This window comes from Elephas maximus, chromosome 3 (genome assembly GCF_024166365.1).
Source record: "Elephas maximus indicus isolate mEleMax1 chromosome 3, mEleMax1 primary haplotype, whole genome shotgun sequence".
Taxonomy (NCBI): domain Eukaryota; kingdom Metazoa; phylum Chordata; class Mammalia; order Proboscidea; family Elephantidae; genus Elephas; species Elephas maximus.
The window spans coordinates 88128872-88144827 of NC_064821.1; the positions used below are offsets into that span (position 1 = coordinate 88128872).

General features: G+C 40.9%; 1 protein-coding gene across 2 annotated transcripts in view; it reads right to left on the minus strand.

Moving 5' to 3' along the window:
• Positions 1-15956, minus strand: part of GPBP1L1 (GC-rich promoter binding protein 1 like 1) — a 60941-nt gene that overhangs the window by 1103 nt on the left and 43882 nt on the right. For both annotated transcript variants that reach the window (XM_049879162.1, XM_049879161.1), the window contains exons 7-11: positions 15197-15390; positions 3512-3652; positions 2693-2851; positions 1575-1699; positions 597-699 (exon numbers count right to left, since the gene is read on the minus strand). In XM_049879162.1, the coding sequence (XP_049735119.1) occupies positions 597-699; positions 1575-1699; positions 2693-2851; positions 3512-3652; positions 15197-15390 (722 nt within the window). The remainder of the gene's footprint in view (positions 1-596; positions 700-1574; positions 1700-2692; positions 2852-3511; positions 3653-15196; positions 15391-15956) is intronic.

Genomic DNA, 15956 nt, shown 5'->3' on the forward strand with positions numbered 1-15956 from the left:
CGGGTTGAAATTTCCTATTTCTAACAAGGTCTCAGGAACACAGCTCTAAGTAGCAAGGTCTTAATGTCAGTCATTCTGTAACATCTCCCTTTAAACTTATCACAATTGTAATTTATGTTTTAAATACCTGTCACCAGAATATGAGCTACAAGAAGTTTATAGAAACCCACTTGTCTTGTTCACTGCTCAGGGTCTGGCAGTGTTTTTACTCAGGGAAAATATCCAGGTATTTGTTGAATAAATTCAAATTCTGGTTTCTTAGCTCTGGCCAGAATACCAGAAAGAAACCACAGAGATGGAAGCAAGGTATGATGAGCCTGCTTCCCTAAGGGCCAAAGGGCTCTGGGGCTCAGAACATACTATTTTCTCAAACCTGCTAGCCACTGCTCTGGTTTTTGTATCGACCACTGGAGACTGTATTGCCCAAGCAGTTAGATGCCTACACTTGTACTGTTCTAAAAAACTTATTTTTTTCCCCAAGGTTTTCCTCTCACACTATACCAGGATTTCCTAAGGGCAAGGGTTGTCCTGATTCCTTCTTCTCCTAGTTGTTAGTTGGTCTCCAGGAAAGGTTTCTGGGTAACTGAATGACATACCTGCTCTGTCTTCATGTGGAACTCTTTAAGCTCATCCTCTGTGAGAGGAAGGAAATTCTCATCATTTTCAGGATATTCCTGCCATCCCATTGCTTTCAGTAACCTAGCGGAGGCAGAACGACAGGCAAAGAAAATACAACACCTTTAAGCCTGAGCAGGTAGCCCTACAAATTTCCACCCTGCGTAGGAGCACTGGGATCTGCTTGGAAGTTAGAGAAGAGCTTGATTTTTCTCTTTTACCCAGTGGGACAAGTTTTAATTATGGCTACAGAGGTGCTCATAGTTAAATTGGGGGAGGAGGGGATGCAGCCATAGTTTAGAGAACAAACGCTACCAGAGACAGTAATAGCAGAAAAGAACCAAACACCCACAAGGGCCCTCTGTCCCATAGGTCAAAACAAAGGAAGAAATCTTCACTTTTATTTCTTATAAGCCAAATTAGCATATTTCCACATGTACCTAAGTTCTCTTTCAACTGCAATGCACCGTCAACTCCCTCAAATCTTGTCACCTCGGGACAGGAACCTCCTTTCAGGAAGGCACGTCCATACTTGCAAGCCCCATCTGCCATCTACCTGTCCAGACAGCTGGCTGCTCTGTGGTTCAAGGCCCTCATTCAAACAACACTTTGTACACAAGGGTCTCATGCCTTCTGAGATCCCTTAAAGGAGTCTTACAGTAACTGCTCATTTGGGGCCAAGAGGTTGCTAAGGGATCAGCACAAGTTTCAGGAGCCATAAACTGAGTCTGAAACTAAACCACATGAAAGCCTTGGGGAGCTGAGTGTGAAAACGCTGGCTAAGTCTGAAAGGAAAATGCGCAATGAGCAAAGGATAACCTGCGACATACAGAGAACACGGTATGGTGCTTGTTGGACTTCTCTCTCTATACCAGGCTTGATCTGACATGTGTTCTCAATTATGTCCAAGATCCTTGCAGGCCGTATGCTGCATGCCCTGTGATTTGATTCTCACTCACCTGTGCTCAGCTTCCAAAGAGTGTGAGAGGACCTCCCCTTCCTCCACTACGGGGAGAGCAAGGCCATTCTGGTGACAGCTTTCCTCTCCATTTTCCTTTGGTTCAGGTGTACTGCGGTTCTCCAACTGCCATAACAGAAAAGGAAGGAAGCTCTTGGTTTAACAATTCTTTGTCGCCAGATAAGCAATCCACAAGATTGAGGAGTCAGAACCAGAAAAATGCTTTCCAGAGGACAGCCTCTGTCCCTATTGTTTCTCGACTTAAAAATGAGGTCTTGTTCACCTTGCTAAGATTTCCAAAGGACACCAACTGATAACCATCCTTTCTGAATTTCAGGTTATGTCACCTGTGGCAGAAACTACTAGATACTTATGTATTATCCATTCCCTGTTCTTTCTTACTAACAGAACTTTCATTGTTTGACAGGGGAACCAATGTGCTCGGCTAAAAAAAGTTTATTTTCCTAGGCTCCCTTGCAGCTAGGAGTGGCCATGTGACAGGAGACCAATGAAGTCTAAGTAGAAATTGCTGAGTATTCTTTCTCAGAAAGCTTTAAAAACAAAAAAAGGGGACAGACATCTTTTCCATAAATAAAACATAGATAGAATGCTTAGAGATCATAACCATCCTAATACAACGTGAACAAAACAAAATTTAATGTATTTTCTAGTGATACCACTGAGCTGCCATGCCCTCTTGGACTGCCCACCTCTAACCTTTCTGTTGCAGTACACAAACCTCTTATTTGTTTTATAGCTGTTTGTCAAAAATTTGTTTTATTGCAATTAAATATAATCCTAACTAATAAAAGCTTCTGTAATTTACCTACTTCTTACAGCACTGACCAAGTCAAGATTTTACGGTGGTGCTGCCCTTGACCAAGCACACTGAGTCCCAGGATATCTGTCATTGAAATTTCTGCTGAACAAAGGTTTAAGCTCACTTTCCTAAAGGCTCTACTAGGCTCTTACTTCACAGAAAAAATCTCTGCACATTTTAAAACTTGCCATACTTTTCTCCCTTAACAAAAAAACCCTAGACATAGAACAAAGGAAAACAATGGCAAAGCCCTTCCTTTCCTCACCCTATGCTGTCCCTGAAAATCCCTCTGCTCTTACATCGTCCAGCTTGTCACAGTCTCTGTTCTCTGAGAAGTCTCCGTTCCGGTCATCCTTCAGAGTCTTCAGGAACTCACTCTTCCTGTCGGTAGTTCGGCGGGTCAACTTGGTCAGCCGAGAAGAGCTGATCTCAATAGGAGGGGTGGTGCTGGAGGGACTCTGAACAAATACCACAAACAGTCTGTTCCTGACAGCAAAGAGCAGGAACTGGGATTCTAGGGGTTTTCGAGAACCTGTTTATCACTCTGTTATTATCAAAACAATCCTTTTAATTTCAACAGACTTCGGCTTTGCATGCATGGTTTTTACAGTCAAGACTGGCTGATATAAAAACAAACCAAACCAGCTGTTATGGAGTTGATTTTGACTCATGGCAACTCCATGTGTGTCAGAGTAGAACTGTGTTCCATGGGGTTTTCAACGCCTGACTTTTTTGGAAGTAGACTGCCAGGCCTTTCTTCCGAGGCACCTCTGGGTAGACTTGAACTGCAAACCATCCAGTTAGCAGCTGAGTATGTTAACCATTTGTGCCACCCAGGGAACCTGGTTAATACAGCACCTCCTTTAATCTTTCTAAAGACACTAACAGAATGCCAGGATAATACAGGTTGACACTCTTCTATCACACAGCAATTATCCCACCCAGCTACTGCCCACCTCTGGATGGTAATGGGAAGCACTGGTAAAGAAATAATTCTCAGCTAAGCTCAGCTACAAAAGTGATAGATAGGACTATACATGTCACATTGTATAGCTTAGGATAAGTAAATGGGAGATGGCACGTCTAGAAAGGGCTGTTCTGCTTGACCCTCAACTCACCTCTTTGGGAGAACTTAGAACTGCACCACCAGCCAGTACCACTGGTTTGGTAACAGAGATTGGACTAGTAAAAGCAGACTCCCGGCTAGAGGAAAGGGATCCTGATTTGTGTTCCATTCTGTTAGTTTTCCATGCACTGGGCTACAAGGGAAAAAAGAACTAATCAGTCCAAACAAGCATGCGAACAGAAGTTCAGTTAAAAAGATCATAAACCAAAGAGTGAGATGTTAAGAAACAGGAACACAAGTTCCCAGAGCTTACCTGTCTCAACATAGTTGGGAGGTATGCAACCTCTTTCTGAGGTTAGGCACTTGAAGGAAAAAGGCAGATGGGAACCAGAAGAGCCATGGGATGTTAATAAGTATTCTTCAAAAACAGAGCTCTAGTTCAATAAGCCTGGGAGGTGCTGGGGTGAGCAAAGTTCAACAGGTTTCTTTACTATGCTATTTCTCAAAGCATTTAACTGGCATGTGAATTTGAGGGACAAATACAACATTTGCCCAAACTTACCTATTCCCCAATTTTTTTTTTTTTTAATGGTAGGCTTGTTAACCTCTGATATACCCAGGTAATCCACAAAACTAAAAGAAAAATGTTGTTTTCCAGAACTTTGATGGAAAGAAGCTAGTTCCAGGCCAGGGTGGGAAATGTAAAATAGCTGCACAATCCTGGTTTAGCCCAGAGGCCCTTCTTTTGCTCAGCACCAAGGAGTCTGGATCCGTTCTGCCACTTTGGCCCTGGCCCCAACTATGACAGCAGCAAAGTACAGCTGGAACAGTATAACTGAAATACTCTGTTTTTCTGATTCAATCGCACTGAGGAGATCAAGAAAGATGAGGCAGGCCAATGGAGGAGGGCTGAAGCAAGTGAGAAGCTTCTACCCGTTTTTCCAGAACTGAAGAATTAGAACCAAGAGAGCTCCAGGACAAAAGAAGGGTCTGAATGAAAAGAATCCTTTTTCTGGGTGCCTTCTTAGTTGAGGAGTATTAAAGAGGACACTGCAGGCTTTGGGAAGGTTATCTACTGAGTATCTACCAATGTACCAGATGCTTATCATAGTATCTTGATAATGCTATCAGATATAATTATTAATACATACATATATTTTTTTTACAAAGAATGAAGGTGAGTATAAGAAAAAGTTATGCTATTTGTCCAAAGTTACTCATCCAGTAATGTTTCCAAATAGAACATGAAAGCAAATAAGAGAGACAATGTTTCCAAAGACACTATGCAAGCAAATAAGAGACAATGACCCAACCAGAATGAAGGTTCACTTATTTTCTTATACTGATGAAAATCTAAAGATTTATCAAGTTAACTATCAAAGATTATTTATGGCTTCGTGACTGTTTTCACCAGATGCCTTGTCCTTCTTTTAACATTGCCACTTCAGGGCACCCAAACTTTTGGGCTTCTGACACAGTACTATGGCAGGTTTATTAGACAGCATTATATCCAACAGGATACCAACATCTCTGCCCATTTTATTCCAACTTAATCTTCAGTAACTCTTCAACACTATAGTATAGCTGGCTTCCCACTGAAGAAAACCATTATGCACCATGCCCTTTTTTATTAGATGAATGTATTTTTTAAAATCCACTAAAGTGAACTGTAAATCAACCAGTTTTTTTTTAAATGTCTTCCCCTTTCCGTCAGACTCCAACTCATCCCAACTCTCTCCCCTTCAAATGATCTTCTCTTCTACTACTGGGCTGAGAAGTCTGAAAAAATTGGACCCAAACTTTCCCCAATTCCCTCCTCTGTACCTCAAGTTCCTCTGATAGCTCCCTATTCTGTTTCTCCCATTCTACATCTGTTCATTCTCTTCTGTGAATTTATCAATTATTTCTCCCTCACATATTCAATCTCTTCCTCTCTAATAATTTTTTCTATTCTATCTACAAATGTGCTAAGTAAGCTACCTTACTCAAGTTGGGGGGAGGGGAACAGGGGGCAAACACAACCATTTTCCCTCATCTTTTATCTACCATCCTTCTATTGCCAATTTTTTTGTGAGTAAGTCAGTATCTGCTGTTTTCCACTTGGTCAGTACTCCTTATTATAGTACTTAATTCCCTGAAATACTCACCTCTGTCCCCATTCTAAAACATCTCATGGTTTCATAAATAGCCAAGATTCTTGTCCCTGTATTAAATTCAAACGCTATCTGTCAAACATGTCTTCTTTGGAGAAAGAGATACTTGCTCATTTCACATCCTTTTTGAACCTGTCCTTTTCCCTCCCTCTTTCCTTCTCAATTCCCTGATGCTTCATTCTCTAAGTTCTCTTCTTACCTCCTGAATTCCTCTCAGACTTTTCACTGGATGTAGGCATTCTACAGGTTTTTAGCCTCAGTGCTCTTCTGCTGCTGTAATCTCTTCCTAGGTAAACTTCATTAGAAAAACTAGTTAATTGTAACTGTTTAATCAGTTTAACTTGTTAAAATTATGTAGACAATATCTAAAACTGTATCTTTAGCCCTAACCTCTCCAGAACTTCTGTAAGGGGCTCCATAACTTGGCTTTATCTTACTTCGCACCACTTTCCAAGCACCAGCCATACCGAGCACTTGTCCCTCCCCAAACATGGTGTGTTTTTACCTCCGTTTTTTGGTAACGATGGTTCCGTCCACCCAGAATGCTCCACATACTTGCTCCCTAAACAAACTCATCTATTATTTTCAAACTGCCATTTACTGAATACTTACGATGTGCCAGGAGCTATATTCCAAGTACTTTTTACACTTTAATTTCATTTGCTTACCAAAATCCTGTGACAAAGATACTATAATTAACCACAATTTACTGTTGAGGAAACAAATTTATCAAAATTAAATAGCTTGTTCATGCATATAACCCTAGAGTAGCATAAAGATTCCAACTCAGTCAAGTTTGACTCAAAAGTCTAAATTCTCAACTTCCTTTCTTCTATTCATCTTTAAAGATGTGAGGCATTCTGGGGCAGTGGACAAGAGCCCTGGGTTTGAACTCAGGTAGACCTAGGTGAAGAGTTCTTACTCCAATCACTTATTAGCTATGTAACCTCACATTACATAATTCTATACATTCCACAACTCGTCTGTCAGTTTGTCATACTGTGGTGGCTTGTGTGTTGCTGTGATACTAGAAAGCATGCCACTGGTATTTCAAATACCAGCAGGGTCACCTATGGTGGACAGGTTTCAGCAGCGCTTCCAGACTAACACAGGCTAGGAAGAACAACATGGAAATCTACTTCTGGAAAACTGGCCAATGAAAACCTTATGAACAGCAGTGGAATACTGTCTGACATAGTGCCAGAAGATGAATTCCTCAGGTTGGAAGGCACTCAAAATACAAATGTGGAAGAACTGAGGCAGATTGGGTTAACTGTGCTGGCAGAACAAAAGAGCTGTTAAAGATTACCATCTAGAAGTTAGGTAAACATGAACCACACCCTGTCAACAAGATAAGGTTGAAACAACCCCTGAATTACTACCTCCTTCTTAGCGTTTTTTCTAGTCCCTTTCCCTTTTACAGGCTTCAGCATGGGCAGAAGAACAAAGTGTGACCGCTGTTTAACCTTCCTTAGCCCTCTGAAGATGAGGATGTAGTACCAAAGATCAGTGCACTTGCACTATATCCCATAATAAGTGATGCCAAGGGCTGCAGAGGGGACTTCATCTTGAATACACCGGGTTCCATCTTGGGATGAGCAGGTAACCTAATTAACATGCACCAACATTCTGAGAAGTACCCTGCCCCTTGAAAGAAACCCACTAAATATTCACTACTGTATTGTTTCCACAGAAGACATATAAGCCCTTGCCTTGCTTCCCTTTTCTAGTTAAGTCTTTTGGAGAGGCTTAGTCCTCCACTAACTCCTTTTGCTTGACTCAGGCAAAATAAAGCTTGCTGAAGATAAAGTTTGTCTTTTGCATGTATTCTTACTTGGGAAAAGACAAGGACCCTTTGTGCCAGATTGGTGACTGGTAACAGAACTGCCTCCTTAAAGTAGAGTCAACCTTAAAGACCTGGATGGAGCAAAGTTTTGGGGACCTTAATTTATTGATGTGGCACAACTCAAAATGAGAAGAATCAGCTGCGAACATCCGTTAGTAATTGGAACGTGGAATGTACCAAGTATAAATCTGGGGAATATGGAAATCATCAAAAATGAAATGGAATGCATAAACATCAATATCCTAGGCATTAGTGAGCTGAAATGGACTGGTACTGGTTATTTTGAATTGGACGATCATATGGTCTGTCATAGATTGAATTGTGTCCCCCTAAAAATATGTGTCAACTTGGTTAGGCCATGCTTCCCAGTATTGTGTAGTTGTCCTCCATTTTGTGATTGTAATTTTATGTTAAGAGGATTAGGATGGAATTGTAACACCACCCTTACTCAGGTCACCACCCTGATCCAATATAAAGGGAATTTCCTTTTATCTCTTAATAAATAAAAGGAAAGAGAAGCAAGCAGAGAGTTGGGGACCTCATACCACCAAGAAAGCAGCACAGGGAGCAAAGCGCATCCTTTGGACACAGGGCCCCGGCACCTGAGAAGCTCCTCGACCAGGGCAAGACTGAGGACAAGGACCTTCCTCCAGAGCCCACAGAGAAAGTCTTCCCCTGGAGCCGACTCCTTGTATTTGGACTTTTAGCCTACTTTACTGTGAGAAAATAAATTTCTCTTTATTAAAGCCATCCACGTGTGGTATTTCTGTTATAGAGGCACGAGATGACCAAGGCAGGTCTATAATGCCAGGAATGACAAACTGAAGAGGAACAGTGTCACATTCTTTGTCAAAAAGAACATTTCAAGAACTATCCTGAAATACACCACTGTCAATGACAGCCTATGCCTATAAAGAAGACCAGTTAATACGACTATTATTCAAATTTACGCATGAATCACTAATGCCAAAGATGAAGAAATTGAAGATTTCTACCAACTTCTGCAGCCTGAAATTGTTCAAACATGAAATAAAGATGCATTGACAATTTTGGAATGTGAAAGTTGGAAACCAAGAAGGATCAGTAGTTGAAAAATTGGGCTTTGGTGATAGAAACATCAGAGACTGTACGATAGAATTTTATAAGACCAGCGACCTATTCGTGGGAAATACATTTTTTCAACAACATACATGGTTACTATACACATGGACCTCACCAGATGGAATACACAGGAATCAAATTGACTGTATCTGTGGAAAAAGGTGGAGAAGCTCAGTCAACATCGGTCAGAACAAGGCCAGGGGCTAACTGTGGAAAAGACCATCAATTACTTGTATGCAAGTTTAAGGTGAAACTGAAGAAAATTAAAACAAGCCCACAACAGCCAAAGTATGACCTTGAGTATATCCCACCTGAATTTAGAGACCATCTCAAGAACAGATTTCACACACTGAACATCAATGACCAAAGACCAGACAAGTAGTGAAATTACATTAAGGACATCATATGTGAAGAAAGCCAAAAGGTGACTGAAAAGACAGGAAAGAAAAAGAGGACCAAAATGGATGTCAGAAGAAACTCTGAAACTTGCCCTTGAATGTAGAGTAGCTAAAGTAAACGGAAAAAATGATGAAATAAAAGAGCTGAGCAGAAGATTTCAAAGGGTACAACCACTATGGAAAATGGTATGGCACTTCCTTAAAAAGCTAAAAATAGAATTTCCGTATGATCCAGCAATGTCACTCCTATGCATATATCCTAGAGAAATAAGAGCTGTCACACAGACATATGCACACCTATGTTCATTGTTCAACTCGACGGCAGTGTGTTAGTGGGTTATGTTCATTGCAGCATTATTCACAAAAGCAAAAAGATGGAAACAAACTAAGGGTCCATCAATGGATGAATGGATAAATTGTGATACATACATACAATGGAATACTACGCAAAGATAATGATGGATCTGTGAAACATCTCACAACATGGATAAATTTGAAGGACATTATGCTGAATAAAATAACTCAATCACAAAAGGAAAAATACTGTACCAGGCTATTATAGAAGCCAAGAACAGATGTACACACAAAAAAACATTCTTCAATGGTTACCAGGGATGGGAGGGGAGGGAGGAAAAAAATCACTAACAAGACAGTAAAAAAATTAATTCTGGTGAAAGGAAAGGCAATATACAACATGGGAGAAGTTAGCACAAAGCAACCAACACAAAGGAAGACACTGTGCGGTATGCAAGAATAAAGGGCAACTAGAGTAAATGCTGTAATATATACAATCCTACAACAATAGTAGTTAACAATCAATTTGTAAGCAGATACATAGGCTAATACGTATGCTAAATATGTGGGTGAGGCCATATGGGAGTACACCTGCGTACAAATATGGGCATGGTTGTGGATACTTCTACACGGATATTTGCAAATGCTGCATGTATACTCATATATAGTAGAGCACATAGGGAGAACGATTACAGAAGCTACTCAGACATCATGACTGAACTACTGGACTTGAAGGCCAAGGATCATAATCTTGAGGGACATGCAGGTCAACTGGCAGAACACAGTAAGGAAAGAATGTACACAGACTCAGGAGAAACTTGTGCTTCAGGGTTGTATCCTTTCACCATACGTATTCAATCTGTATGCTGAGCAAATAATTCGAGAAGATGGACTATATAAAGAAGAACATGGCATCAGCATTGGAGGAAGACTCTTAACAATCTGTGATATGCAGATGACAAAACCTTGCTTCCTGGAAGCGAAGAGGGCTTGAAGCACTTACTGATGAAGATCAAAGATGTTCAGCATGGTTACACTTCAACATGAAATATAAATCCTCACAACTGGACCAATAAGCAACATCACATTAAATGGAGAAAATACTGAAGTGGTCAAATATTTCATTTTACTTGGACCCACAAGCAATGCCCATGGAAGCAGCAGTCAAGAAATCAAATGATGCATTGCATCGGGCAAAGTTGCTGCAAAAACCTCTTTAAGGTGTTAAAATGTAAAGATGTCACTTTGAAGACTAAGGTGCTCCTGACCCAAGCCATGGTATTCCTACCTACCTCACATGCATGTGAAAGCTGGACAACAAAAAAGAAGACCAAAGAATTGATACCTCTGAATTATGGTGTTGGCATAGAACACTGAATATATACCATACACTCCCTGAAGAACAAACAAATCTGTATTGGAAGAAGTACAGACAGAATGATTCTTAGAAGGGAGGATGGCCAGACTTTGTCTCGTGTACTTCGGACATGTTATCAGGAGGGACCAGTCCCTGGGGAAGGATATCATGTTTGGTAAAGTGGAGGGTCAGCAAAAAAGAGGAAGACCCTTAATGAGATGGACTGACACAGTGGCTGCAACAATGAGCTCAAACACAGCAACCATTGTGAAGATGGTGTAGGTCCAGGCAGTGTTTTGTTCTGTTGTACACAGGGCTGTTATCAGTCAGAACCGATTCCACGGTACCTAACACCACCACCACACACCCCAGGATTGGAGTGAGGATGAAATGATAAACAGGTTATGCATCACTTAACGTCCACATGTTCTGTGAAATGGGGCACTATGTGATTCGGACATTATGTGAACACTATACAGCAGAGAGGAGTGCAGGATGGTCACCGGGTGGCCTGGCACCCATGCTGCAGCCACACTAAGGAACTCAGTGAAAATTCTGGCTCTGCCAGAAGTTGCTGCCTGGTCTTCGGGCCTGCATGCTCAGGCTCCCTTTGCTTCCTTCCTTGTGCCTGCCCTTCCCTGCCTCACCTAATGCAGTTTAAACTCCTCCAGCCCTGGCTGCCTCTCCTCCACCTCCTGCCCTGGTCACCTTTCCTGCAACAGCCGTGAATGCCACTGTGGGAGGAGCCTAAGTGGGGCAGTGGCCTCAGTGGGGCACCCTCCTAGGCCTCCCCTGCAAAGTCTGTGCAGTTCCTGCCTGAGGCGAGCTCAGTGAGACAGGCAGCCAAGGATGGGGGCTGGACTCCCTACCTCTGTGGCCCTGGGGACAAGGCAGAGAGCTATTGTAAGACAGATCTCCATACTCAGCAAAGTATGAGAGCTAAGTCCAGTTCTCTGATTAGGATTTCTGAACTCTATTATAACCCTATGGGATCACAGACATATATGCAGTTGGTTTTTGCCCAAAGGGAGGTTAAGCAATGCACACCTGTATTATATGTAAAGGTCTAGGAACAAAGTAAGACGTCAACAAATGGTAGTTCCCTTTCCTTTGCCATTCCAAAACCCAGTTCAGATAAGACACTGTCTATAAAGGCTCTGAGGACCCTCTTCAGACAGAGTAGCACCATTACCTTTTGCTTTAGACAGTGAATTCTCTGGTACTGGAAGCCATGTATTATTCTGTGCCTCTAGTGATACACAGTGTTTAATACAGTACTCAATGTTAGATAATTGTTGGAACTCTTTGAGAAAAAAAACGAATGACAAACATCTGCCTACTAGAAATCTCACCTCTCCTTCCTCCAACAGCTAACATTCAAGGTACCAAAAATCACACTCATCAACTTTTGCTGAACATACGGTTTTCTTTCTTTTCCACTACAGTTAATGGTTCTAGTTATCCCAGTTTCCCAGGGAAGAATGCTTAGTGTCCTCTTTTTCCTCCTCCATCTAATTTGCTTCTCACTATCTGCCATCATTTTCTCTCCTCTTTGCCTACTGTCATCATCCGTGTTCAGGCTTTATTACCTTTTACAGGGTAAGAACAGCTTTTACACTAGTTTTCCTATCTTCATTCTACCATTGACTCAGTCCTACACAAGAAGACTAAACTGATCTTAAGGTCTGGATCCTGATTTTGATCCTTGTCACTTCTTTACCCTCAAAAAAATTTTTAGATCCTTAAGGAGACAGGGACATTTTCTTAGTCATTTTTGTAATTTCTATAGCCTAACGGGATGCTTGCAGACATCTCAAATCGAGTAAAATCTATGAAAACTTTTTATGAACTTTAAGAAACTAGAGAAATAAGGTGTGCCGGTGTGTTGCTAATATTGCTACCACATATTAGCACTTACTATATGCCAGTTCTAAGTACTTCATAAAATTTTCTCATTTACTCCTCATAAAATTCTTAAAAGGCTGGTTTTATTATCTCCATCTTACAGATGAAGAAACAGACCAAGAAGTTAAGAAACTTACCCAAGGGCATACTGCAAAGGGGCAAAATGGAATCTGTCTGCTCCAAAGCCCTGCTCTTAACCTCCATGCTACACTGTCTCTTCCTTTTATTCTTCCTCTTCTACATCAGAGGATTAAGTGCCTTAAATCCTTCTGAAAGATAACTCCACTTATCATTCACTTTTATTCTCACTTATTTCTTCTTGGCCTATGACCTTTTAATTATCTTTTCTCTAATATCTTTCAAGTTGTCCCCCAAAAACTCCTTTTCCTCTTCCTACAGATTTCCTTCATCCTTTCACTTAATTTAGAAACCCTGGTGGCATAGTGGTTAAGAGCTATGGCTGCTAACCACAAAGTTGGCAGTTCAAATCCACCAGGGCACTATAAACCCTATAGGGCAGTTCTACTCTGTCCTATAGAATTGCTATCAGCTGGAATCAACTCAACAGCAATGGGTTTGGGTTTTCACTTAATTTTAACAACACCTATATCCTATATCCAGTTTTCCTTTTATTGTCAAGTCTCGAAGGTGCCGCTACCTCCACTTCCACTGACATAATTCCATAATCCCCTGTAATCTTGTGTCAGCACCACTCCACTCTCCTGAAACCCCAACTCAAAGGTCACCAAAAGCTTTACAACTGTTAAGGTCAAAAGCCCTTTCTCATTTATTTTCCTCAACTTACCAACATCAACTGAAAAGTGTTGATAATGCTCCTCGCTATTTTAAATTAACCTTCCTTGATTTCTGTGATAGCATTTTTTTTTTCCCCTATGCCTGAATTACAACTGCTGAGTCCTATAGATTAGGTTGTCATTTTCTGTTCCAAAACAAGTATTTTCCCCAAATTTTCTTCTCCCATTCTTTACTCTTCTTTTTCTATCCTTTCCCCTTGAAGATCTTATCTACCCCGAAAGCTTCAATCATTACCTCTAGGATGATGGCTTCCAGCCCTGGTATTTCTCAAACTCCAGTGCTACCGAGAGTAATTAAAATGGTTCATTCACTATCCCTCAAATATGACTAGTGCCTTCTGCTTTCAGAACTTTTATTTGCTGACCTCTTCTATTATGATCTCCAACACCATCCAGATTCTTTTCTGCCTATCTAAATCTGGGGCACCCTCCAAAGACCAGTTGAAATTCCAGTTTTTCTATAAAACTTTCCCTGATGGTCACAGTCTGAACAATCTTGCAACTCTCAACTGTATAAGTATTGTTCAAATAATTTAGTTATTCCAGATCTGCTTGTGATTAAATCTGTTTCTTTAACTTTAGGATCTATTATTTTTTCATAATAATCGCCTAATTATACTGTTATATCTTGTCATCTCAATTAGACTATCAGCTCATGGAAGCTCACAACTGATATTATACTTCTCTGAATTGCTCAGAAATACCAAACACAGTGGAAAGCTCATTGGTTTTTCTTCCACTGACACAGTAAATTCTAATTATTTGTTCCTTACAGTACCTGGAATTCAAACAATTATTATATGCTTATGTAAGGGTGGTAGCAATACAAATAAGAAAAAGATATGAAAACTATCCCACCCTTAAGGAGGTTACTATCAGTTGAAGAAACAAATGGATGCAAAAAAAGTGTAGTTAATGTGATAAGAGACACAGAGTGCTATGCAATCATAGAGATATAAGGATTAATTAGGACCAATTAGATCTACACATGTATGGACTATAAAAATTCAAAGAGGGTGACATGAGCTTGAAGGTGACATGAGTTTGAGATGAATTATTCCCCAGACAAGAGAAAGAAGGGACAGGCCGTAAGATGTAAAAGATGGTTTGGAGTCAGAATCATTGCTAAAGAGTTTGGACAATGTATCATAATATCTGAGGTTGGCCAACTGCGACCCACAAGCTAAATCGGCCTTAGGCCTGTTTTTGTAGGGCACATGTGCTAAGAACGTGCATTTACATTTTTTAAAGGATTGTAAAAAAAGAAAGAAAAAGAACATATTATACAACAAAGACTTATATGTGGCCAGTAAAACATAAAATATTATTTAACCCTTAAAAACAAAAACACAAATGACCCTTGCTATAAATGGTCTGGAGCCACTGAAGGGATTAGGAAGGGATATTCAAAGCATGGCAGAGTAGAAGCCATTCACAGTTAATGTGGAAGATGAACATAGAGAGGAGAAAACAGAAGGTACACTACAATCACACAGACGGGATAACAAGGGCCTAAACTGGGACAGCACCGAGGGAATAACTGACAGGACTTTGTAACTGCTTGGCTGAGGGGAACGAGTAATAAAAAAAGCCAAGGTATGCAGCTGAGTAATCAGATGAATGTTGATGCTATTCGTGGAAGCAGCAAATCCGCAGGAGCAGGTTCATGAGAGGAAGGTAAGAGCCTGAGAGACCTGCTGAAAATCCAGTCCACAGCAGTGCAGAATCTGGAGCCAGGGGAGTGTTACACACATATAGGAGATATGTGGAATCACTCAACAGGAGAAAATTTATTCACTACATTTTTTTTCCCCTGATTTATTCAAACTCCTGTTTTACAAAGTTCTTATATTGATTCCAAATCATACCTTGGAAGGAGGTGGTGCAGGCTTAGGAACTAGATTCTTATAGACACTTGGGACCATGGTTGATGATTTGTTCCCGTTTGCATGGTGAGATCCTGGTGAAGTGAAAGCAGCAGAGAAGGCAGCAGCAGGATCCTCTTTGGAAACTTTTTTGATGACCAGCATCTTGGAGGGTTGCTTGGCACTAGGTGGGTTTTCTGTAAAATACAGTAGTGGAGAGAGAAAAAACAATAGCAAACCTGTTGGGTAACACAAAGCACAGCTCTATGTGAAGGCCTCCCCTTCAATGAAGACCTGACAGTCAAGACTGAGGGGCAAATATTTCCTGGTGTGCACTGAACAGATACTCTCAAAAGTGACACTACTTGAGAACTGTAGGAAAGAAAGCAGCAGATGAAGCACTTGATACTGAACCCAAGAATCAGCAGAAAACCTAAATATGTAAGCAGTCCTTCAGGGGCGTAGCATGTCTAATGTATGGTGTGATCAGTCAGGCATGGACCAAACAAGAACATATCTGAGAGTAGCAGCTTGTGTCGGTACGAGAATGGACAGAGATGAGGAAATTGGGGAAAGGAACCCTATGATGAGGCAAGCTGGAGCAAAGATATATACCGAGTACAGTAAATCTAGTATTTAGATATGATGCTAAAGCCGTCCCAATAAGATACTTGGGCTACTGAGCATGTCTGATACAGGGACCAGAAGACCTCAATTTGTAAATGCCCAGAATTCCAATGCCACAGATCAGGTTTGATTTGGA